This window comes from Budorcas taxicolor, chromosome 8, assembly GCF_023091745.1.
Source record: "Budorcas taxicolor isolate Tak-1 chromosome 8, Takin1.1, whole genome shotgun sequence".
In the NCBI taxonomy this organism is placed as follows: Eukaryota; Metazoa; Chordata; class Mammalia; order Artiodactyla; family Bovidae; genus Budorcas; species Budorcas taxicolor.
Genome location: NC_068917.1, coordinates 103,407,368 through 103,431,297, shown reverse-complemented (window position 1 = coordinate 103,431,297; position 23,930 = coordinate 103,407,368). Strand labels below are relative to the sequence as shown.

Genomic DNA, 23,930 nt, shown 5'->3' with positions numbered 1-23,930 from the left:
TCTTAAATCTGTGGGATGAAAAAATGTTTTTATTGAATTATGTTCTTATTCAAGTATGATGAAGCCCAGAGATTGGGGGAGGGGTAACTTATTTTCAGTAAATCATCCACTCCCCCACCTCGATGGTTAAAGTGCATTCCAAACCCAGATCTTGTGTAATTCTTTGCTTGGACTTCTAGTCCTGCTATTCTTCTTACTATTTTAAGCTTAATATATTGTCTTGCCAACAGATATAATGGTTCCCGTAACAGCAGTTCTGTGCAAGAAAAGAAAAATAGAATCACAGCTTAAGGAGTTTTATACGTAATAGGTAGTACAGCCAGAAATCTCTGCAAATCCTAACCTGGATATTAAGGAATGTTATTGACAGGAGTTAAGATTAACATTGCAAGATGGTATTTGTGTCAGAAGGATGATAACAGCATACAAAGAAGGCTTTATCTTTTTTTTGCAAAACTGTACAACATACAGCACACACACACACACACACACACACGCACACACACGCGCGCGCGCGCACACACACACACACACACACACACACGCTGTATATTCCCACTGCTCAGTTAAGACCAACCTACTCAGGTAACTCTCTCCAGCAAATCCTCGAGTTTATCTGCTTCACTTATTCATTCATTCATTGAATAAATATTTATGAGCATATACTCTGTGCCAGGCACTGTCAAGAATATCATACCAAAAAAAAAAAGTTTACATTTTTTCCTCTTCTCCTCGCCATCACAATTGTCACTTTTTCAGTGTCTTGCATACCATTAATTGTCACAGCCTTATAGAAGGAAGAGAGAAGATGAGCAAAAGCTTTTAGGGGACGTCCATAGAGGTTAGGTTATGATTTCCAAGTGGAACAACTCAGAAAGACTTTATCACTTTAAGTAAAGGGCGAGGGTGCTGTAAGCACAACTTGCCCACATCTTGACATATTAGAGCTAGGGGTTACCCTTTGAAACATATGTATAACTTTAAAGACACAAAATAATGTCTCACTTCATGCCATCCAAAACAGATAATTGGATTTTTCCCCAGAGGTGACACTGAACTAAAAAATGTGTGTGTGTTTCAGTTTATTTCAGTTATTATTTATATTGAGAGGACTTTTTGCTTGAGTTGTGTGCTAAGTGAAAATGTAAGTACACACACACACACACATATATATATATGTATCATACTGAATATATTTAAATTCAACTCCAATTATTATTTTTACTGATATACTTCTTTGGCCAGAAGGATAGAAGGAACTTTTCTTCAGACTGGCTTCTGATTCACTTTGTTGTGTCTTTATAGCATTTAACTGCTTCTTTGCTTTCTCTCATGACAGAATATTCCAAGCTCATGTTGTATATTTCTTGACCTGAATTAATCATTTGTTCAAGAATTCTTGGTTCCTCTCAGTGGTAAATGGTCAGGGTTCTAAGGATGGTCATTTCTCGTGGGGCTGGTCCTTGATTCTGTCTTTTTGCTTTTTGGCCTCTGTGTCTTTGAAGAATTTGATAAACTGACTCTCAAGCTGTATTGGAGAAGAGAATTTTCAAGGTTAACTGCAAGCTTTTTAAAAGTGAAAATAAAAGGATGTTAGACTTTCCTTACCAGATACGAAAAAAATACTATGAAGGTATAGTAACCAAAACTATGTGGTATTGACCAAGAGTAGGCAAAGAAGTCAGTAAAACAGAATAAAAGAGGCTCTAGCCAGGAAAATAACAGGTCAGTCAGTCAATGATTTGAGGAAAATGGCTTATGAGGTTGGATAAAAATAAAGGGAGTATCTACTTCACATCAAAGAAAAGTGTATGGATTTAATAATTTTTAAAAGAAAAACAGAAGTATTAGAGAAAAGAATATGAGAATATTTTAGGGAGGGGAAGCTTTCTAAAGCAGTATACAAGAAGAGACAACAGGTATGGTGATACCAAGGATTTTGGACTGAGCGCTGGCTGTACTATGGGCTGCTGTTTATTGACTGCTATTCACTGAATGTGTACTATTTGCCAAGCACTGTGCTGCTGCTGCTGCTGCTAAGTCACTTCAGTCGTGTCCGACTCTGTGCAACCCCATAGACGGCAGCCCACCAGGCTTCCCCGTCCCTGGGATTCTCCAAGCAAGAACACTGGAGTGGGCTGCCATTTCCTTCTCCAATGTATGAAAGTAAAAAGTGAAAGTGAAGTTGCTCAGTCGTGTCCAACTCTTAGCGACCCCATGGACTGCAGCCTTCCAGGCTCCTCCATCCATGGGATTTTCCAGGCAAGAGTACTGGAGTGGGGTGCCATTGCCTTCTCCAAGCACTGTGCTAGACATTGGGAATTAAGGAATTGAAAAACACACAAAAATGCCTGCCTTCAAGGAAGTTACATTTGGGAACAAGACTAGGCTTTTGTCTGAAGTTATCCTTGCCTTTGTCACCTCTGAATACATTTGAGCTGGGCTGCAAGGAGGTTGAACCAAGTGACCCCCTTCTCTCCCTCCCCCTGCCCTTCATCGCTAGTTTTTGTCTCTTTCTCTAAATAAGGTGTGGGTGGTAGAGTTCCAGAAGAGTTTTTCCTACCTATTTTCGAAGATATCACAAGGTTACATCAGGAAGAGAAACTGTTTATTAAAAAAGAAAATATTTTCCTATCCACCAATTAATATCTTTTTTTAAGTCTTTTTTTTTTTTTCTAATACCAACTGTCATTTCTATTTTGAGACTTCACCCAATGACAGAAAACTTCAAGCCAACTCAAAATCAGACATTTCTCAAGCACTTCACTGTTGGAAACTGAGCCACATTCAGGAAGGGTTTCCTCTTCCCTTTCACTGTCTAGTTGAATCTAAGCTTTGGCGCTTCTGCAGAGCGGCCGCATGGGAGGAGTTGTCCACCCCTCAGTCCTGACATACTCTGCACGTCTGTCCTCTGGAATTGTCTCAGTTCTCTCATCAGTGGTCACGATGACCATCGTTGGTCGTCTGCATATGGGTTTGTCATCTTTGTCACCCTTGGTGCAGTCATTTCCTAGGGCTTCCAGGATTTCTCCTCTCAGGCAGTCTGAGAGAGGCATGGCTTCCGGGGTCCATTGCTGTCAGCCCCTCAGTTCAGTTGAATTCAGTCACTCAGGCATGTCTGACTCTTTGCAAAGAGTCCGCGAGGCCATGGACTGCAGCACGCCAGGCCTGCCATCACCGATGCTGGGAGCCTACTCAAACTCATGTTCATTGAGTCAGTGATGCCGTCCAACCATCTCATCCTCTGTCTACCCTTCTCCTCCCGCCTTCAATCCTTCCCAGCATCAGGGTCTTTTCTTCTTCTTTTTTTTTTTTTTTTTATGGTGAAGGACAGGGAAGACTGGCATGCTGCAGTCCATGGGGTCCCAAAAAGTCAGATATGACTGAGTGAATGAACAACAGCAACTTAGACAAATGATCTTTCTTTACTTAATACTGGGATTTTTCTGTTAATAGTCATTGAGTTGTATCTTGCTAATATTGCAAATAACGCTTTTTCCTCCTAGCAGATAAAAATGATTTTCCTGGTTCTTTTTTTTTTTTTTTTTAGTATTAAGTTTTTTATTTTTTTAATTTTAAAATCTTTAATTCTTACATGTGTTCCCAAACATGAACCCCCCTCCCACCTCCCTCCCCATAACATCTCTGTGGGTCATCCCCATGCACCAGCCCCAAGCATGCTGTATCCTGCGTCAGACATAGACTAGCGATTCAATTCTTACATGATAGTATACATGATAGAATGCCATTCTCCCATATCATCCCACCCTTTCCCTCTCCCTCTGAGTCCAAAAGTCCGTTATAGACAGCTGCGTCTTTTTTCCTGTCTTGCATACAGGGTCGTCATTGCCATCTTTCTAAATTCCATATGTATGTGTTAGTATACTGTATTGGTGTTTTTCTTTCTGGCTTACTTCACTCTGTATAATCGGCTCCAGTTTCATCCATCTCATCAGAACTGATTCAAATGAATTCTTTTTAACGGCCGAGTAATACTCCATTGTGTATATGTACCACAGCTTTCTTATCCATTCATCTGCTGATGGACATCTAGGTTGTTTCCATGTCCTGGCTATTATAAACAGTGCTGCGATGAACATTGGGGTACATGTGTCTCTTTCAATTCTGGTTTCCTCGGTGTGTATGCCCAGCAGTGGGATTGCTGGGTCATAAGGGAGTTCTATTTACAATTTTTTAAGGAATCTCCACACTGTTCTCCATAGTGGCTGTACTAGTTTGCATTCCCACCAACAGTGTAGGAGGGTTCCCTTTTCTCCACACCCTCTCCAGCATTTATTGCTTGTAGATTTTTGGATCGCAGCCATTCTGACTGGTGTGAAGTGGTACCTCATTGTGGTTTTGATTTGCATTTCTCTGATAATGAGTGATGTTGAGCATCTTTTCATGTGTTTGTTAATAGTTGAAAACTTCCCTAAAATGGGGAAGGAAATAATCACCCAAGTCCAAGAAACACAGAGAGTTCCAAATAGGATAAACCCAAGGCGAAACACCCCAAGACACATATTAATCAAATTAACAAAGATCAAACACAAAGAACAAATATTAAAAGCAGCAAGGGAAAAACAACAAATAGCACACAAGGGGATTCCCATAAGGATAACAGCTGATCTTTCAATAGAAACTCTTCAGGCCAGGAGGGAATGGCAAGACATACTTAAAGTGATGAAAGACAATAACCTACAGCCCAGATTACTGTACCCAGCAAGGATCTCATTCAAATACGAAGGAGAAATCAAAAGCTTTACAGACAAGCAAAAGCTGAGAGAATTCAGCACCACCAAACCAGCTCTCCAACAAATTCTAAAGGATATTCTCTAGACAGGAAACACGAAAAGGGTGTATAAACCCTAACCCAAAACAATAAAGTAAATGATAACGGGATCATACTTATCAATAATTACCTTAAACGTAAATGGGTTGAACGCCCCAACCAAAAGGCAAAGACTGGCCGAATGGATACAAAAACAAGACCCCTCTATATGCTGCTTACAAGAGACCCACCTCAAAACAAGGGGCACATACAGACTGAAAGTGAAGGGCTGGAAAAAGATATACCACGCAAATAGAGACCAAAAGAAAGCAGGAGTGGCAATACTCATATCCGATAAAATAGACTTTAAAACAAAGGCTGTGAAAAGAGACAAAGAAGGCCACTACATAATGATCAAAGGATCAATCCAAGAAGAAGATATAACAATTATAAATATATATGCACCCAACATAGGAGCATCGCAATATGTAAGACAAATGCTAACAAGTATGAAAGGGGAAATCAACAATAACACAATAATAGTGGGAGACTTTAATACCCCACTCACACCTATGGACAGATCAACTAAACAGAAAATTAACAAAGAAACGCAAACTTTAAATGATACATTAGATCAATTAGACCTAATTGATATCTATAGGACATTTCACCCCAAAACAATGAATTTCACCTTTTTTTCAAGTGCTCATGGAACCTTCTCCAGGATAGATCACATCCTGGGCCATAAATCTAAACTTGATAAATTCAAAAAAATCAAAATCATTCCAAGCATCTTTTCTGACCATAATGCATTAAGATTAGATCTCAATTACAGGAGAAAAACTACTAAAAATTCCAACATATGGAGGTTGAACAACACACTTCTGAATAACCAACAAATCACAGAAGAAATCAAAAAAGAAATCAAAATATGCATAGAAACTAATGAAAATGAAAACACAACAACCCAAAACCTGTGGGACACTATAAAAGCAGTGCTAAGAGGAAAGTTCATAGCAATACAGGCATACCTCAAGAAACAAGAAAAAAGTCAAATAAATAACCTAACTCTACAACTAAAGCAACTAGAAAAGGAAGAATTGGAGAACCCCAGAGTTAGTAGAAGGAAAGAAATCTTAAAAATTAGGGCAGAAATAAATGCAAAAGAAACAAAAGCGACCATAGCAAAAATCAACAAAGCCAAAAGCTGGTTCTTTGAAAGGATAAATAAAATTGACAAACCATTAGCCAGACTCATCAAGAAGCAAAGAGAGAAAAATCAAATCAATAAAATTAGAAATGAAAATGGAGAGATCACAACAGACAACACAGAAATACAAAGGATCATAAGAGACTACTATCAGCAGTTGTATGCCAATAAAATGGACAACGTGGAAGAAATGGACAAATTCTTAGAAAAGTACAATTTTCCAAAACTGAACCAGGAAGAAATAGAAAATCTTAACAGACCCATCACAAGCATGGAAATTGAAACTGTAATCAGAAATCTTCCAGGAAACAAAAGCCCAGGTCCAGACGGCTTCACAGCTGAATTCTACCAAAAATTTCGAGAAGAGCTAACACCTATCCTACTCAAACTCTTCCAGAAAATTGCAGAGGAAGGTAAACTTCCAAACTCATTCTATGAGGCCACCATCACCCTAATACCAAAACCTGACAAAGATGTCACAAAAAAAGAAAACTACAGGCCAATATCACTGATGAACATAGATGCAAAAATCCTCAACAAAATTCTAGCAATCAGAATCCAACAACACATTAAAAACATCAGGGTCTTTTCAAATGAGTCAGTTCTTCGTATCAGGTGGCCAAAGTATTGGAGTTTCAGCTTCAGCATCAGTTCTTCCAATGAATATTCCTGATTTCCTTCCAGGTGAACTGGTTGGATCTCCTTGCAGTCCAAGGGACTCTCAAGAGTCTTCTGCAACACATCCTAAATATTGTAGGACTTCTCCAGAAGTCTTCATATTGCCCTGATTCTCCTAAGTCTCTCCAGGAATATACAAGACTCATTAGGTCCTCTTCCCTTGAACATCCCACATAGTTATGTTCTGTTGCCTCATATCACCGTGACCAGTGGCACTTCTGTGGGACTTAGCACTATCCTAAATAAGCACATGGAATGAGGACTCATACATCCCTATACCCATCCCCACAAAGGGATGTCAGTCATACTCCTTCTGTGACTGAGTTGGGAGATATTAAGAGATTAGTGTAGAGCAGAGAACCTCACAGCAATATCTAAAATCTCTTGTTCTCCTCGAACTCTCTCTCCTTGGAGTTTTTTTTTTCTTTATTATTTTTTACTCATTATACAACTTTTAAAGGTTGCATTCCAGTTACAGTTATTATAAAATATTGGTTTTGTCCCCTGTGTTGTACAATACATGCTTGTAGCCTATCTTACACCCAGTAGTCTGTACTTCCTACTCCCCTAGCCTTATATTGTCCCTCCCTTTGTCTCGCCACTGGTAACCACTAGTTCGTCTTCCGTATCTGTACATCTGCTTCTTTTTTGTTATATTCACTAGTTTGTTGTGCATTTTAGGTTCCACATAATACCATATAGTATTTGTCTTTCTTGTCTGACTTATTTCACTTAGCCTAGTGCCCTCCAAATCTATCAATCTTGCAGCAGATGTCAAATTTTCTTTCTTTTTTATGGATATGTAATATTGCAGCCATGAAATTAAAAGACGCTTACTCCTTGGAAAGAAAGTTATGACCAACCTAGATAGTATATCCAAAAGCAGAGATATTACTTTGCCAACAAAGGTCCATCTAGTCAAGGCTATGGTTTTTCCTGTGGTCATGTATGGATGTGAGAGTTGGACTGTGAGGAAAACTGAGCGCCAAAGAAGTGATGCTTTTGAACTGTGGTGTTGGAGAAGACTCTTGAGAGTCCCTTGGACTGCAAGGAGATCCAACCAGTCCATTCTGAAGGAGATCAGTCCTGGGTGCTCATTGGAAGGACTGATGCCAAAGCTGAAACTCCATTACTTTGGCCACCTCATGCAAAGAGTTGACTCATTGGAAAATACTCTGATGCTGGGAGGGATTGGGGGTGGGAGGAGGAGGGGACAACAGAGGATGAGATGGCTGGATGGCATCACTGACTCGATGGACATGAGTTTGAGTGAACTCCGGGAGTTGGTGATGGAACAGGAGGCCCGGCATGCTGAGATTCATGGGGTTGCAGAGTCTGACATGACTGAGCAACTGAACTGAACTGAACTGAATATTGTGTTGTGTATATACACCACTCTTTTTATCCATTCATCTGTTAACAGACACTTAGATTGCTTCCTGATCTTGGCATTTGTGAATAATGCCGCTATGAACTTTGAGGTGCATGTATCTTTTCAAACTTTATTTCATTTTATTTTATTTTGCTTTCTTCAGCTACAGACCCAGGAGTAGGGTTGCTGGGACATACGGCAGTTCTATTTTTAGATTTTTGCACAACCTCCATACTGTCTTCCACAGTGGTTGCACCAATTTACATTCCCACCAGCAGTGTACATGTGTTCCCTTTTCACCCCATTCTCACCAACATTAGTTACTTCTGTTCATTTTGAGGAGAGTCATTCAGAGGTTCTTTTCTTGTCTGGAGTGAGGAATTAGCTCTCATGTACCAACTAGTCATTCCACGTCTTCTGTCACTCATCAAGAGGGTAGATTTTTAAGCTTTAAGAGCCAAGAATTTTGATGTAGACAGTAAACAGATCTTATTATGATTAGTTTATGCCAATAAAAATTTGAAGATAAATGGGGAAAAAAGCACTAAGAATTTTGAGACTGTCGATTGAGCCCCTTGGTGTGTGTACTTGGTAAATGTCTCCATTAGTATCTCACGTTATCCTGCAACACACACCTGTCCTCAGTTCCTGTCTTCAGTATGGTCCCTTGGCACTATTTGTTTTTCTTTATTTCACTTTTTTTTTTTTAATTGAAGTATAGTTGATTTACAGTGTTGTGCCAGTCTCTGCTGGAGAAGGCGATGGCACCCCACTCCAGTACTCTTGCCTGGAAAAATCCCATGGACGGAGGAGCCTGATAGGCTGCAGTCCATGGGGTCACTAAGAGTTGGACACGACTGAGCGACTTCACTTTCACTTTTCATTTTCGTGCATTGGAGAAGGAAATGGCAACCCACTCCAGTGTTCTTGCCTGGAGAATCCGAGGGATGGGGGAGCCTGGTGGGCTGCCGTCTATGGGGTTGCACAGAGTCGGACGTGACTGAAGCGACTTAGCAGCAGCAGCAGCAGCAGCCAATCTCTGCTATACAGCAGAGTGACTCAGTTGTACACATGTATACATTGTGGTTTATCATAAGATATTGAGTATAGTTCCCTGTGCTGTACATTAGGACTTTGTTGTTTATACTTCGCTTGGTTTTTGCGAAGGAGTGAAGTGTTTGAATACATTTTCTCAAAATGCTGGCTTTCCAGATGTTTTCCAGGGTAATTTTTAGTTTGCTTATAAATTCAGATTTAACAGCGTTATCTTTTGCTCACAGACTCTAAAATAAGTTGGCAGCAATTACTGAATTAGAATAAATACTTCTTGATTATGTACCAATGAAATATGTTTTCTATAGACATGAATCTTAAAATCTGAGAATCTAGACCTTATAGCTGAGTCTGTTCTCTAAAATGAATTGAGGCAAAGTTATTTTTAAGATCATAGTATTTCCTTTTAACATTAACAGAACCCTAGGTTCCAATGTTGCTCTTCTTGAATCACTGCCTAAAAACATGGAATTCTTTCTAAGGACTTGCCAGAAAATGTCCCCTGGTGCTTCTTTACCTTTCTGACCCATTTCTAATGAACAGCAACATCAGCGAGTTTAATTATAAACCAGGCTAACCGTTGGATCTTCTGTGCCTCTACAGAATGATATTACAAAGCATCAATGGCAATAAAATATATACCTTTTTAAAAAGGTTTCTTTTTTTCTTTTATCTATGAGAAGGAATAGCATATAACACTATAAAGCATAGCTCACTTATCCTAAAACATTAAAGCCCAACTAACAAATTGAGTGAAGCGGTAGTATTTTCTCATGAAGATAGGACACCACCGAAAAAACAGCTGATTTTTGTGCTAATACTGGGTGGTCCAAAAAAGACGAAGTGTTAAAGCAATTCTCCAGTTTTGGAAGAGCAGTGGAAAAACAAATAGAGGAAGCAAGTGAGCCATTGTTAACTCTGGAAAAGACGTATTCTGCTAAATTTTCTTCTGGTCCAGCTTTTACTGTTTGATCATGAGGTGGTTCAGCTAGGTAGGTAAGTGGGTAGCTAGCTAGATATACCTGGAGAAGGCAATGGCAACCCACTCCAGTACTCTTGCCTGGAAAATCCCATGGACGAAGGAGCCTGGTAGGCTACAGTCCATGGGGTCTCGAAGAGTCGGACATGACTGAGCGACTTCACTTTCACTTTTCACTTTCATGCATTGGAGGAAATGGCAACCCACTCCAGTGTTCTTGCCTGGAGAATTCCAGGGACAGAGGAGCCTGGTGGGCTGCCGTCTATGGGGTCGCACAGAGTTGGACACGATTGAAGTGACTTAGCAGCAGCAGCAGCTAGATATGCTGGGAAGTAGATATATAGGACTCAGATTTGGTCCAAATTTTGAGCCTGAAAATCAATTTAAAAATAGCTTAACAATAATTGATAATGTTAATACAAATTCATTCCATAAACATTTGTTGCTCTTTATTAGCAAGCTCTATGCTAAGTAATTTTTATGGACTTCCACAGTGGCTCAAACAGTAAAGAATCTTCCCTCAATGAGGAAGACCTGGGTTCGATCCCTGGGTTGGGAAGATCCCTTGAAGGAGGGCATAATAATCCACTCCAGTATTCTTGTCAAGAGAATCCCCATGGACCGAGGAGCCTGGCGGGCTACAGTCCATGGGGTCACACAGAGTCGGACGTGACTGAAGCAACTTAGCACGTATGGCAATAATCATAGTGATGATGAGGATGCTGATGATGATACGGAATGCTTTTGAGTTTTATTATGGTTCTGTGAGAGGACCATTGTAGGCGCTTATCTGTGCCTGTTTGTTTAACCCTCATTGATCAGTGTTCCATTTCTCACGCTTGTAGAATGTTAATATTCGACACAAGCGCTTCATTGCCTAATGAGGGAGGCGCAGAGTAGGACACACAATACAAACTCATACTAACTTTCTCTGTTTTATTACAGCAAATTCTTCGTCATTCTAGAGAAAACTCAACAAAAGTTATATTTCTCATTACGGATGGATATTCCAACGGGGGAGATCCAAGGCCCATTGCAGCATCTCTGCGAGATTTTGGAGTGGAAATCTTTACATTTGGCATATGGCAAGGAAACATTCGAGAGCTGAATGACATGGCTTCCATCCCAAAGGAGGAACATTGCTATCTGCTCCACAGTTTTGAAGAATTTGAGGCTTTAGCTCGCCGGGCATTGCATGAAGGTAATGGAAACTTAATGGCATACCACAGTGCCTTTATATGGGGTTTCCTTCTTGCTTACTGCTTGAAACCCACCCTGCAGGGAAGACAATACCAAGCCCTATGGGGTCTTTGCTGAGCATGATAGCCATATATGTCTTTTGTGTATTATGAGATGTGTTAAACTTCATACATAGAGATGACACTCTGACCTTGCAACAGGAATATTGTTTTGCTTTTTAACAGCTGTGATATATTTTCACTAAAATATCCATATGCTTCCACCCGCAACCATTTCAATCAGTGGAATGAATGGAGGTGTGTTTTAAGGCCACACACGGAGTCAGAAACCTTGACTTAGATTTCATCTACACTTATCTGGAAGGATGAAGTAAACATTGAGAGACAGGCTTCATGAATCTCACCAGAATGTTTCCAGAAATATTTGTGAAGATTAGAGGGATAATAAATACTTAACACGTATTTATTGACCTGACAGTTTGAAGACTGATATGATATGCTTATGGATAAACTGAAGAGCAGTGAGAGCAATGGAGGATAGCATCAGTAAATCCATTCGTTAAGTTCTCTGTACACTGTTTATAGTGTTTAGTTGAATGACAGATGATGAACTTCCAGGTGTCGTATGGGCATGTATGTTGCTGTGATCCAGAAGAGAAAGTGTAGATTGGAAGTAGGGGATTGAGGATATAGCCTCAGACCAAAGCCATGGAGCAAATTAGGCTTGATCTTTCAGATATCCACATAAAAGATTGTCTGATGGGTAAATCATGGCAACACAAGATTTCCTCACAATTAGTGATAAGCTTCCCTGATGGCTCAGATGGTAAAGACTCTGTTGCAATGGAGGACACCCAGTTCAATCTCTGGGTCAGGAAGATCCCTGGGAGAAGGGAATGGCTACCCACTCCAATATTCTTGTTTGGAGAATTCCATGGATGGAGGAGCCTGAGGGGCTATATAGTCCATGGGATCACAAAGAGTTGGACACAACTGAGTGACTAATATACATACAAGATAAATGGGTCGGCCCTACTGTAGTTCCAACAGAAGAGTTTGAAACAGCATCTCAGGCTACCTATGGATATAGCAAAAAAAGTCCCAGTCAGTCAACTAGTAACTGAGTGGCTCTGACCAAATTATTTAACTTTTGTACTCCTTAGATTTCTTATTGATGAAATAGGATACAAGAAGACTACCTACTTCATAGGTTTGTTCCAAGGAATATATGGATTAATATATAGAAAGTGACTAGAAAACTTACTGAGAGCTTATAATACTAAGCTGTCAATAACTGTCCATTATTGCTATTATTTTAGGCAATTCATCTAACATTAATGACCTTCAGTTTTCTCTGCTTTTAAAATGGAGCTATTATAACATGTGCCGTATAGTTTTGTCAAGAGGATTAAATTTCACCAGTGTAATATTTGGCACATGACAGAAAGTCACTACCTGGGACTTTTTTTGTTTGTCCTTTTCTCTGGGAAAAGTGATAAGTTGAGTGGAAAGACAGAATGGCTGTTGCACTAGCTGGGATTATGAAATTATGAGTGTGTCGTAGAGGACTTGTTTCGAGTCCTACCAGCATTCTGTCTTGTAGGATAGGGGCCTTCTGCCCTAATACGAGTCAGAAACTGGATGGGACAGAGTCTTCAAGGAAAGGATTTTGGTTACCATATTGCAACAGGGTTTTGAAAGGCATAACTTTTATTACTGTAAATTAGTATCTAAAATGTATACTACTCAGATGGAGTTTCCAGATTCCATAATAAAAGATCTTGGTTTTTTTTTCTGAAAAACATGATCAAAGCAAAAGAAATTAACCTCATTTCCCCTGTCTTGATGTCCTCTGAAGTTGCACCCTTTTTTTTTAATAGTTTTTTTTTTTTATCATACAATTGTTAAAGGTTACTTTCCATTTACAGTTATTGCAAAATACTGGCTGTATTCCCCATGTTGTACAATACATCCTTGCAGCCTAATTCACATCCAATAGTTTGTACCTCTCACTCCACCACCCCTCTATTGCCCATCCCCCTACTGGTAACCACCAGTTCTCTGTATTTTTGGGTCTGCTGAAACTACTTTCAATTTGGATGGATCCACTTTTTAGATTCCCAGGGTAGCTCTAGTGGTAAAGAACCCACCTGCCACCACAAGAGACTTAACAGACACAAGTTCAATCCCTGAGTCAGAAAGATCCCCTGGAGAAGGAAATGGCAACCCACTCCAATATTCTTGCCTGCAGAATCCCGTGGACAGAGGAGCCAGGAGGGCTACAGACCATGAGGTCGCAAATAGCTGGATATGACTGAGACAACGTAGCACAATTTTGGCCTCAAGACTGTCCGTGTTTGTGGCCATTCTCAGTGGACGTAGATTCCAGAATAATAGCTTTCCCCATATACAAGTTGTTCACTTATCTCTCCCAGACCTAAATGCCAGTGTACCAATCTTACAGCTCCATTTTTCTTGCTCCCTAGACTGCCAGATCAACCTGTGTCTCAGAGGTAATTCCTAGGTGCCCATGTCGCAGACCTTATACCCACACCACAGTCTATTGAGTGGGACTTTAATAGGGTACTTGGCTGTACTAGTCTCTTTCCCTTAGGGCTGGAATCTTCCCTTTACTTTGTCTCTGTCTATTATTGTTCAGGTCTTAATGCATTGAGAGAGATGTTCCATAACTGAGGCCATCACCTGTCTCTTTTCTGGGTATTCATTAGCAGTTCATGTATGTTGCTGAAACTCACCCCTCTGAGTTCCTACTGTGAGCCCATCACTGTTTCTGGGCCTACCACCATGGACCTAGTACTGAAATTTAGGCTGAGACTTTTGAACGTCTTCCACAGGGTAAATAGAACTTACTGTGCCTGAATCTAGGCCACTGATTCTTGGTAAGTCGTAATCAACTTTACCCTGCCCTGTTAAGTCACTTTCAGAACAGGACAGCTCTCCCTGGGTTGTTGAATTCCCAGCATGGCTCACTTCAGAGCATGGCTCGAGTAATCAGTAGTGGTCACCTTTTACATGTAAAAACTTATTTAGAATTGAGAGACAAACCAGATCCTAGTTCTGTGATGCAACTTGTGTGGTACCATTGTTTCAGTCTTTAATCAAATAATTATAGAAGTAAAGGTATGTGTTTTAAGTCAGTTGCCCACAATCAACACCCTTAGGCAGCAGTCAGGGCTGCAGCTTTATTTGTTTATTTGAGCAGGGACTCTAGAAATCTGGTTACTGCTGCCTGACCTCATGCTGGTTGGGAAGCCAGGAGACTGACCTGGAGAACCGACTGCATAACTTCCTGCTGCATCTGGAGATTCCTCGCTGAAACGAGGAAATCAATTTCTGCCTGACCCTGCCTGGCCTGGAGAACTGAGGATGAGGTCCCAGACTGAAAGAGCTTAACCGGCTGCACCAAATGCCCAGCCTGTGCTTGTGCAAATCACACACTTTGCCATTCGGATGGGAGTGGGGAGCGATTGGGAATTTGACGGAAATGAAAAGATATTTCCTCGTAACAAGAGAATGTAACATTCCACTGCTCATTCCTTTTTTTTTTTTTTTTTTATGACCTCCCTGTCGTATGTGCTTGCAGATCTGCCTTCTGGGAGTTTTATTCAAGAGGATATGTCCCATTGCTCCTATCTGTGTGAAGCCGGCAAAGACTGCTGTGACCAGATGGCAAGCTGCAAATGTGGGACTCACACGGGTCAGTTTGAGTGCATCTGCGAGAAGGGCTATTACGGGAAAGGTCTCCAGTACGAATGCACAGGTGAGTGTCTGGTCTGTGTCAACTATATCAGTTGCCTTGCTGCTCTGTAGGAAAGAAGCCCCATGCTCAATGGCTTAACCACTAAGAATTTAGTATTGGTTTTAGATTTTTTTTTTTAATGTGGACCATTTTTAAAGTCTTTCTTGAATTTTTTACAGTATTGCTTTATTTTATATTTTGGTTTTTTTGGCCACGAGGCACGTGGGATCTTAGTTCCCCGACGAGGGATGGAATGTGCACCCCCTGCATTGGAAAGCAAAGTCTTAAGCCCCGGACCACCTGGGAAGTCCCAAGAGTATTGATATTGCTCATGAATCAGTGAATCAGTTGGGCAGCACTTTTGGTCCTCAATTTGTTGTTGACCATGAGTAGGGTTGGTGGCCCTGCTGATCTTATCTGAGTTCTCTCACCTGTTTGGGCATCAACTAGCTGGAGGCTCGTCTAAAATGGCTTGCCCAGGACCTCTAGGGTGTTGTTCATGTGGCTTCTCAGACTCCATGAGGCCAGCCCAGTCTTGTTCACCTGGTAGGCACAGAGTTCCAAGAGGAAGTGGAAGGCTTCAAGGACCTCTTGAAGTCTAGATCAAGATCTGGGAACGGGGAAGGTTGGGGGCTTTTTATTTGTAATCAGTCAATAGCCAAATCATCAAAATATGCTTCAGCCTCTGTGAGAGACTGAAGCAAGTGGGATTCTGGTCCTCAGGGTACCTGGAACTTGTGGGATTGTCACCAAAAAATGTAACATTCACTTTATGGTCTTTTAGCTCCTCCTAAGTCTCCGCAAAGGAACATCAAAAAGCTCTAAAAAATAGTGACATCACTTCAAAATGGAATTCACTTCTTTGACATCTGTAATTTTACCTCTAGGTTTCCTTACCACAATATCTTTGTAATTTTAATATTTTGTTAGAAAAACAACTTAGGATTCTTGTGTTTTATATTATATTTTAGGATAGAGCAACTATTTAGAAGTAGTGTGTGGTTTTTCTGTGACAGCATTTTATTTGTTCTACTTTACTTAAAAAGCAGCATGGTTTTTAGAGGTTTTTTTTGTTTCTTTTTAAACAACTCTTCCTTGGTTTGCTGCTTGGGAAAAATGTATTCCCATGGAAATTAACACCCACCAGGAGAATTTCCGGGCAGCAGGCTTACTTTATACTGTCCGGTGTGGTCTTTCACTGCTTGTTTGATGTGAACGCTGTTTCATTTTGACATTTGGAAGGTAGCTAGGTCTGCTCTGTAACACAGAAACGTGGCTCTTCCAGGGTTGAACTTCCCAGTTTTGACCTGCTCTGTTTTTCTCTCTTTTCTTCTCCTCGTGGGACATTTCTTTTTGCTTTTTCTACTTGCTGTTATTTCTTTTTTAAAATGGAAGTGTAGTTGATTTACAATGTTGTTAGTTTCTCCTGTATAGCAAAGTGATTCAGTTATACATGTATGCATCCTCTCTTTTAATCCTCTTTTTCATTGTGGTTTCTCGCAGGACATTGAGTATAGCTTCCTGTGCTGTACAGTAGAACCTTGTTGATCCTTTCTGTATATAAGTGGTGGCATCTGCTGGTCCCAGTCTCCGATACTGACTTTCATTCTCATTGCTCCTCATCGCCCTTCCCTCAGTTTCTTCTCCTCCTCCTCCCCTACCCCCTCCCACTGGTCCTGATCCCATCTGGCAGACACCCTTCCTGGGTTCGAGCATCCATGCTTGCCCAGCAGAATCACTCCTTTCTTGGCCCTGTTCCCATTCCACCCAGCAGGATTTCTCATTTAAGCAGGGAAAAAAGGGGGGTTGTAGAGAGTCAGCCCAACTGCCTCTGAGTTGGCAAAACGCCTCCCCTTGAGTCTTCCCACACTTCCATGAACAGCGCAGCTTGGCAGCCTCCCTGACGCCCCCTCCTTCCCTCCACCCGTCCGAGCCCACCAAACAGTCAGAAGCTCTCATTTTCTTTGCTGCATGCTGTAGTCAGCACGTCTGTTTCCGTGTGGTCTGAGACTGAGCTGCTCCCTACCAATAAGCCACTGCCGAATGGCTGCCCAGCAGCCTCAGCCATGCTGTGCCCAGCCCCTACTGCTCCTGGGCACTGTAATCTTGCATCCCAGGGGACAGGCTGCATGAAGACAGGGAGGCAGTTCACAAACCCTCTGCCCCCAGTTACCCAAGTCACTGTGGCTGCCACCAGTTGTGCATTCCAGGCTGAAAAGCACAGCTGCCTTTAAGATGTATGCAGTGGGTGGGCCCATCAGTGCAGCCTCAGCAGAGGGGACAGAAGCACTTTGGCTGCTGGTTCTAGCCAAGAACACCAAGCACAAAAGGATTCATTTATCCATCCCTTTGCTTCAGTTAGTAAGCCTTGCTTATGTGCAAGATTTCAGCTAGATCCAGTTCATTGATATAAAACGATGTTATCATCTTTGATATTTGTTTCTTAGGGATGGGAGTAAGTGGTATCAGAACTCTGAGTTGTGCTTTGCACACTTGTGGTAGGCTCTGCTCATCACTGGCTTCTGTATGCTACGAGCTAAGAAAATAAATTATAACCTTCCTGTGACCTGAAGGACTCATTACTAGACTCTTACCACTTGGAAAGGCAGAAAGAAATATTAGCTCTACATCATCCAGTACTGAAAACCTGGAAGCCGTGAGCCCCTTTTAAAATATAGTTCGCTGATAGACGTTCCTGAGTACTTTCTCTGTGCCAAGCCCTGTGCTAGGCACCAGGCAGGGGTTCAGTGGACCGATAGACATGGTACCTACCTTCTAGGAACTTGCAATCTAGCTACGCAAAGCAATTTGTATCGCAGACTGTGCTGTGTTGATACAGGAAGAAGGAGGGATCCCAGGGAAGGTTAGATTAATATCCTGCTCTCTAAACTAAGATCTGGGAGAAAGCAATGGCACCCCACTCCAGTACTCCTGCCTGGAAAATCCCATGGACGGAGGAGCCTGGTAGGCTGTAGTCCATGGGGTCGCTGAGGGTCGGACACGACTGAGCGACTTCACTTTGACTTTTCACTTTCATGCATTGGAGAAGGAAATGGCAACCCACTGCAGTGTTCTTGCCTGGAGAATCCCAGGGACAGGGGAGCCTGGTGGGCTGCCGTCGGTGGAGTCGCACAGAGTCAGACACGACTGAAGCGACTTAGCAGTAGTAGCAGTAGCAAACCAAGATCTGAAGGATGGCTAGACGATAGTTACCTTATTGCTTCAGGAGAGAATGTTACCTTTCGTTCAGAATAGTTGGAATTCTGAGCACTTATCCTCATCGTAGAAACAATGCCTTTCCAAAGCAAATCATTTTTCTTTCAAGCCAAAAGAAACCTTAGAGATTATCTGCTCTAAACTCTTCATTCTACAAGAGGAAATTGAGGTCTCAGGGAAAGGTGAGTATTTTGCTCAAGAGGGCATATCCCACCCACAATCAGCAGGACCCAGGAAGGGACCCAAGACATTTTTCTCTAAATCCTATTTCCAAGATATCATACTGCTTATTTTGCATTTTTTTTCCTGAAAAGCTTCTTGGATTCGTTGCTTTTCAGAAACCGTAAACACTGAATTGTACTCAAAGTGTTTAAAAATGCAGAAAGACTGGCTCACTTTCAGCCTCTGACACAAACTATGTCACTTTGAATGATTAATTCCTTCTAATTCTCTGTTCCTTCTGTAAAATGGGCTTCGTAATGGTATAGTTTTATGTGTGTGTGTGTATGTGTGTGTGTGTGTGTGTATTCTTTGTCATCTGAGCCACTGGGTATATATATACATACACCCAATGGCTCAGATGATAAAAAATCTCCCTGGGTCAGGAAGATCCCAGTGGAGAAGGGAATGGCACCCCACTCCAGTACTCTTGCCTGGAAAATCCCATGGATGGAGGAGCCTGGTGGGCTGCAGTCCATGGGGTCGCTAAGAGTCAGATACAACTGAGCGACTTCACTTTCACTTTTCACTTTCATGCATTGGAGAAGGAAATGGCAACCCACTCCAGTATTCTTGCCTGGAGAATCCGAGGGATGGGGGAGCCTGGTGGGCTGCCGTCTATGGGATCGCACAGACTCGGACATGACTGAAGCGACTTAGCATAGCATAGCATAGCATATATGTATATGTACATAGTGGGTTGGCCAAAACATTCATTTAGACTGTTCTGTAACATTGTATAAAAAACCCAAACAAACTTTTTGGCCAACCCAATATATATGTATACTTAAGTATATCTGTAGATATGGGTGTGTATATACATATGTATAGATAGATAGATGGTTGGGTAATTGAGAGAATACACTTGGAGTGCCTAGGACAGTATCTGGCATGTCAGTTCTCAATCAGTGGTAGTTATTTTTATGAGATAATATTGTGAGAAAACTAATGAATGAACACTAACATGCTAATCTCAAGAACGAGATTCTGGAAGATAAAGGACAGCATCTCTTTTGTAAATCCTACTCTTCTGGGTGAGACTAGTGGCCTTCACTTGAGAAATCGTGCTGTCGGGAGGATAAGGAGAATCCCTGCATGCAGGTGAGTACCATCAAGAACCATTGCAGCTGCTGCAGGTGGACAGCATATTGACCTAATGAGTATCCAGTAAAAAGCAAGAATCCTGTGTGAGAAAAGGCAGTAGGATACTGTGCCATTTTAAACTGAAGTAGAGATTGTTGGCTTGACTGGGGAAAAGTTACATGCTGAGGCAGACTATATTTGTTAGTTAACTTCATAGAATACTAGAGATATCTATAAGGGTCTTTCTCAACATTTGCTTGGGAGATGAGGAAAGTGCATCCCACGAAGGAAGTTTTTATTTTTTGGTTGTAAGTCAGTGCTTTATGAAAGGCTGTTGATATTTTGTCTTTTTAAAAAAACTGACATAACTCATCTTCATTTACTGGAGGTATTTTGTATAATTCAGAAATTCAGGTATGGGATTTTAATACTACATGAGCAGGTTTAAAAGGTTGAGGAAATATCCTTCTAGGATTAGTAATTGAACTTAAGCTAAGGGAAGAAGACTGAAAACCTATGGAATCTAACAGAAAGAAGGTGCTTCCAATTTCTAGCTCTAGGTTGATTTCCTCATTCTTCACAGTGAACAAAAGCATTTGAAAGTGATGAAGAGGCTGATGCTGATGATAGCAGTAATAACTGATGATGATGATAATAATAATAGCTAATATCAATATTTTAGTGGCACTTACTGTATGAATCTGCCTGCAATGCAGGAGACCTTGGTATGATCCCTGAGTTGGGAGGATCCCCTGGAGAAGGGAACGGGTACCCACTCCAGTATTCTGGCCTGGAGAATCCCACAGACTATACATCCATGGGGTTGCAAAGAGTCAGACATGACTGACTTTCACTTTCAGTTCAGTTCAGTCGCTCAGTCTTGTCTGACTCTTCGCGACCCCATGAATCGCAGCACGCCAGGCCTCCCTGTCCATCACCAACTCCCAGAGTTCACTCAGATTTACATCCATCGAGTCAGTGATGCCATCCAGCCATCTCATCCTCTGTCGTCCCCTTCTCCTCCTGCCCCCAATCCCTCCCAGCACCAAAGTATTTTCCAATGAGTCAACTCTTCGCATGAGGTGGCCAAAGTATTGCAGTTTCAGCTTTCGCATCATTCCTTCCAAAGAAATCCCAGGGCTGATCTCCTTCAGAATGGACTGGTTGGATCTCCTTGCAGTCCAAGGGACTCTCAAGAGTCTTCTCCAACACCACAGTTCAAAAACATGGGCGCTCAGTTTTCCTCACAGTCCAACTCTCACATCCATACATGACCACTGGAAAAACCATAGCCTTGACTAGACAGACCTTAGTCGGCAAAGTAATGTCTTTGCTTTTGAGTATGCTATCTAGGTTGGTCATAACTTTTCTTCCAAGGAGTAAGCATCTTTTAATTTCATGGCTGCAATTACCATCTGCAGTGATTTTGGAACCCAAAAAAATAAAGTCTGACACTGTTTCCACTGTTTCCCCATCTATTTCCCATGAAGAGATGGGACCGGATGCCATGATCTTTGTTTTCTGAATGTTGAGCTTTAAGCCAACTTTTTCACTCTCCTCTTTCACTTTCATCGAGAGGCTTTTTAGTTCCTCTTCACTTTCTGCCATAAGGGTGGTATCATCTGCCTATCTGAGGTTATTGATATTTCTCCCGGCAATCTTGATTCCAGCTTGTGCTTCTTCCAGTCCAGCGTTTCTCATGATGTACTCTGCATAGAAGTTAAATAAGCAGGGTGACAATATACAGCCTTGACGGACTCCTTTTCCTATTTGGAACCAGTCTGTTGTTCCATGTCCAGTTCTAACTGTTGCTTCCTGACCTGCATACAGGTTTCTCAAGAGGCAGGTCAGGTGGTCTGGTATTCCCATCTCTTGTAGAATTTTCCACAGTTTATTGTGATCCACATAGTCAAAGGCTTTGGCATAGTCAGTAAAGCAGAAATAGATGTTTTTCTGGAACTCTCTTGCTTTTTCCATGACTTTCACTTTACTATATCTCAAATACCATTTCAAGCATTGATATATATTGACTCCTTAATGTTCAAAATTATTCTCGGGAATAGTGTTCCACTTTAGAGACAAGGAAACTAGAAGTCTGAGAGGTTAACTAACTTATCCAGAGTCACACAGCTAATAAGAGCTGATTTATGAACCAAAATTGTCCGGCTCTGGCGTCTACCATCTAGCCACAGAGACAGACATTTAACAGATAAACATAATTAAAAATATAATTGCAAAGTGCTGTTAAGTATTAATTTGACCCTTATGAGAGCATCAATATTTGTTTACTTTCAACCCACGAGGTCGCAGTTTCATGCAGTTCAATCTAATACAAGGCAGGAAGAGAAGAGAGTGAATGACAGAAAGGACTAACCCGATCTGGCCACTGCATACAGTTTTTTAATTATTACTCATTTACGGAATAAGCTGGGCTTCCCTAGTGGCTCAGCTGGTAAAGAATCCACCTGCATTGTGGGAGACCTCGGTTTGATCCCTGGGTTGGGAAGATACCCTGGAGAAGGGAATGGCTACCCACTCCAGTATTCCAGCCTGGAGAATTCCATGAACTGTATAGTCCATGGGGTTGCTAAGAGTCTGAGATGACTGAGCGACTTTCACTTCATGGAATAAGCTATAAGTTCCTTAACAGAGCACAAAGGTTGTATGATTTGACCTCTCTTTACCCTTTGAGCTAAAAGCTGGAACTAGTTATGGTTTCCTCCAAATACCATGATTTCATCCCTCAGACCTTTTTTCCTGCTTCTTCAAGTCCCCTTTCCCACCACAACTAACTGTTTGCCTTGTCCCTACTTCATCAGACTAGTGATTTAATGGGCAGTGGTTTTCTAGTTCACTGTGCATCCCCATTGCCTGCTTTCAGTGCCCATCAAGAAAACAGATATAAGTATGAGGCCAAGTTTAATACCAGAATGTTGAGCAAACAAAGAACTCATCTAAATCTGAGGCAATTGTTTGGTGTCCACATCCGCCTTGGGCAGCATGTGATCCTTAGCACAAAAGCACGTGGTAAGACTTTTTAAGAATGTATTCAGTTTACTTGAATGCCAAATATTGATATTTGGTTAACTTTTGTCAACAATTAATCAAATGCAGTGCATGGTAATGGTTAATTCCCTAGATGAGTCATTTTAAAAGGCTAGTTGTGCATAGCCAATGAACTCCTGTTGTAAATCCAAGCAGCTGCAGCCGTTGTGAATTTCCCCTCAAGGGATTCCAGAGACAGAGTATACAATAGACATCTTGAGGACACTGCTTTGCAGGCAGCAGCTCCATTTCAGTGAATTTGGAATGGTGAGCAGGTTGAAAATTATACCTGGATGGGGGCCAACACTGAGGACCAGATAATGAGCCAAAGCCCCAGTTATATTATTTTTCATAAAAGGAGGCTACACAATAGAAATGGGAACAGTGAAATATTTATATGGAAATATCTTATTACACATGTAAATATATGCACACAAATCCCCACCCTCACCCTGCACACACACTCATTTTCCTGTCTAACTACTATATCATTTCTTTGGAAAGAGAAAGGACAGAGAGCTGTAGACATTCTTGAATAGAAACCAGAACATTTGGAAATCTTGTTCTCTGAGCAGAGCAGAGCTATTTTTTTCTCCCAGAAAACTTCCCTGGCTGTGCCTAATAATGGATTTGTAAGGTGTAAGGAATTTGTACAATGTATTCCTATTCACTTTTTTATGAGGGAGTGTTGCTGGCATGTTGACAGTGGCTCTCATCAGCTTGAGGAGGATGGGTCACTGCTGCCTAGATGGGCTAGTTAGTTTGGTTTGCCACTGAATGAGGTAGGGATTCAGTCCTGATGGTGTGATTTCCAGTCTATCATAATTGTTAAAACAGGACAAAATGTATCATTAGACTGTAGGTGTGAAACACTACCCAACTTCAAAGTCAGAATACTTTTCAGTTCAGTTATTGTCTTCTTCAGCTCTGTGACTTCTGTTTGGTACTTTACTATAGCTTCTGTTTCTTGTTGAAGTTCTTACTGTGTTCGCTCAGTTTTCTTAGAGTTTGGTGAGCATCTTTATGACCATGACTTTGAACTCTTTATCAGGCAAATTACTTATCTCTATTTAAGGTGGTTTTTTTTCCCTGAAGTTTTGTCTTATTCCTTTGATTAGAACATATTTCTCTCTCTTCATTTTCCTTGTCTCCCTACATTGCTTTCTATGCATTAGATAAAATAGACAGCTCTCTCAGTCTTGAAGAAGTGGCCCCATATAGGAGATGATCTGTATTTTTCAACCCTCCCCAGCTCTTGGTTGTCTCTTAAGCTTTTGTGATTGTCCAAGCAGCTTATTTTATTGTACTTTATTATTTTTTTTTTAAAAAATTTACTGGAGTAGAA

The 23,930-nt window shown here is 41.2% G+C and overlaps 1 protein-coding gene across 1 annotated transcript in view; it reads left to right on the top strand.

Annotated features, from left to right (window-relative positions):
- SVEP1 (sushi, von Willebrand factor type A, EGF and pentraxin domain containing 1) overlaps positions 1-23,930 on the top strand; it is a 205,027-nt gene that overhangs the window by 27,103 nt on the left and 153,994 nt on the right. Inside the window, exons 2-3 of the mRNA XM_052644513.1 lie at positions 11,009-11,264; positions 14,867-15,043. Coding sequence (XP_052500473.1) covers positions 11,009-11,264; positions 14,867-15,043 — 433 coding nt within the window. The remainder of the gene's footprint in view (positions 1-11,008; positions 11,265-14,866; positions 15,044-23,930) is intronic.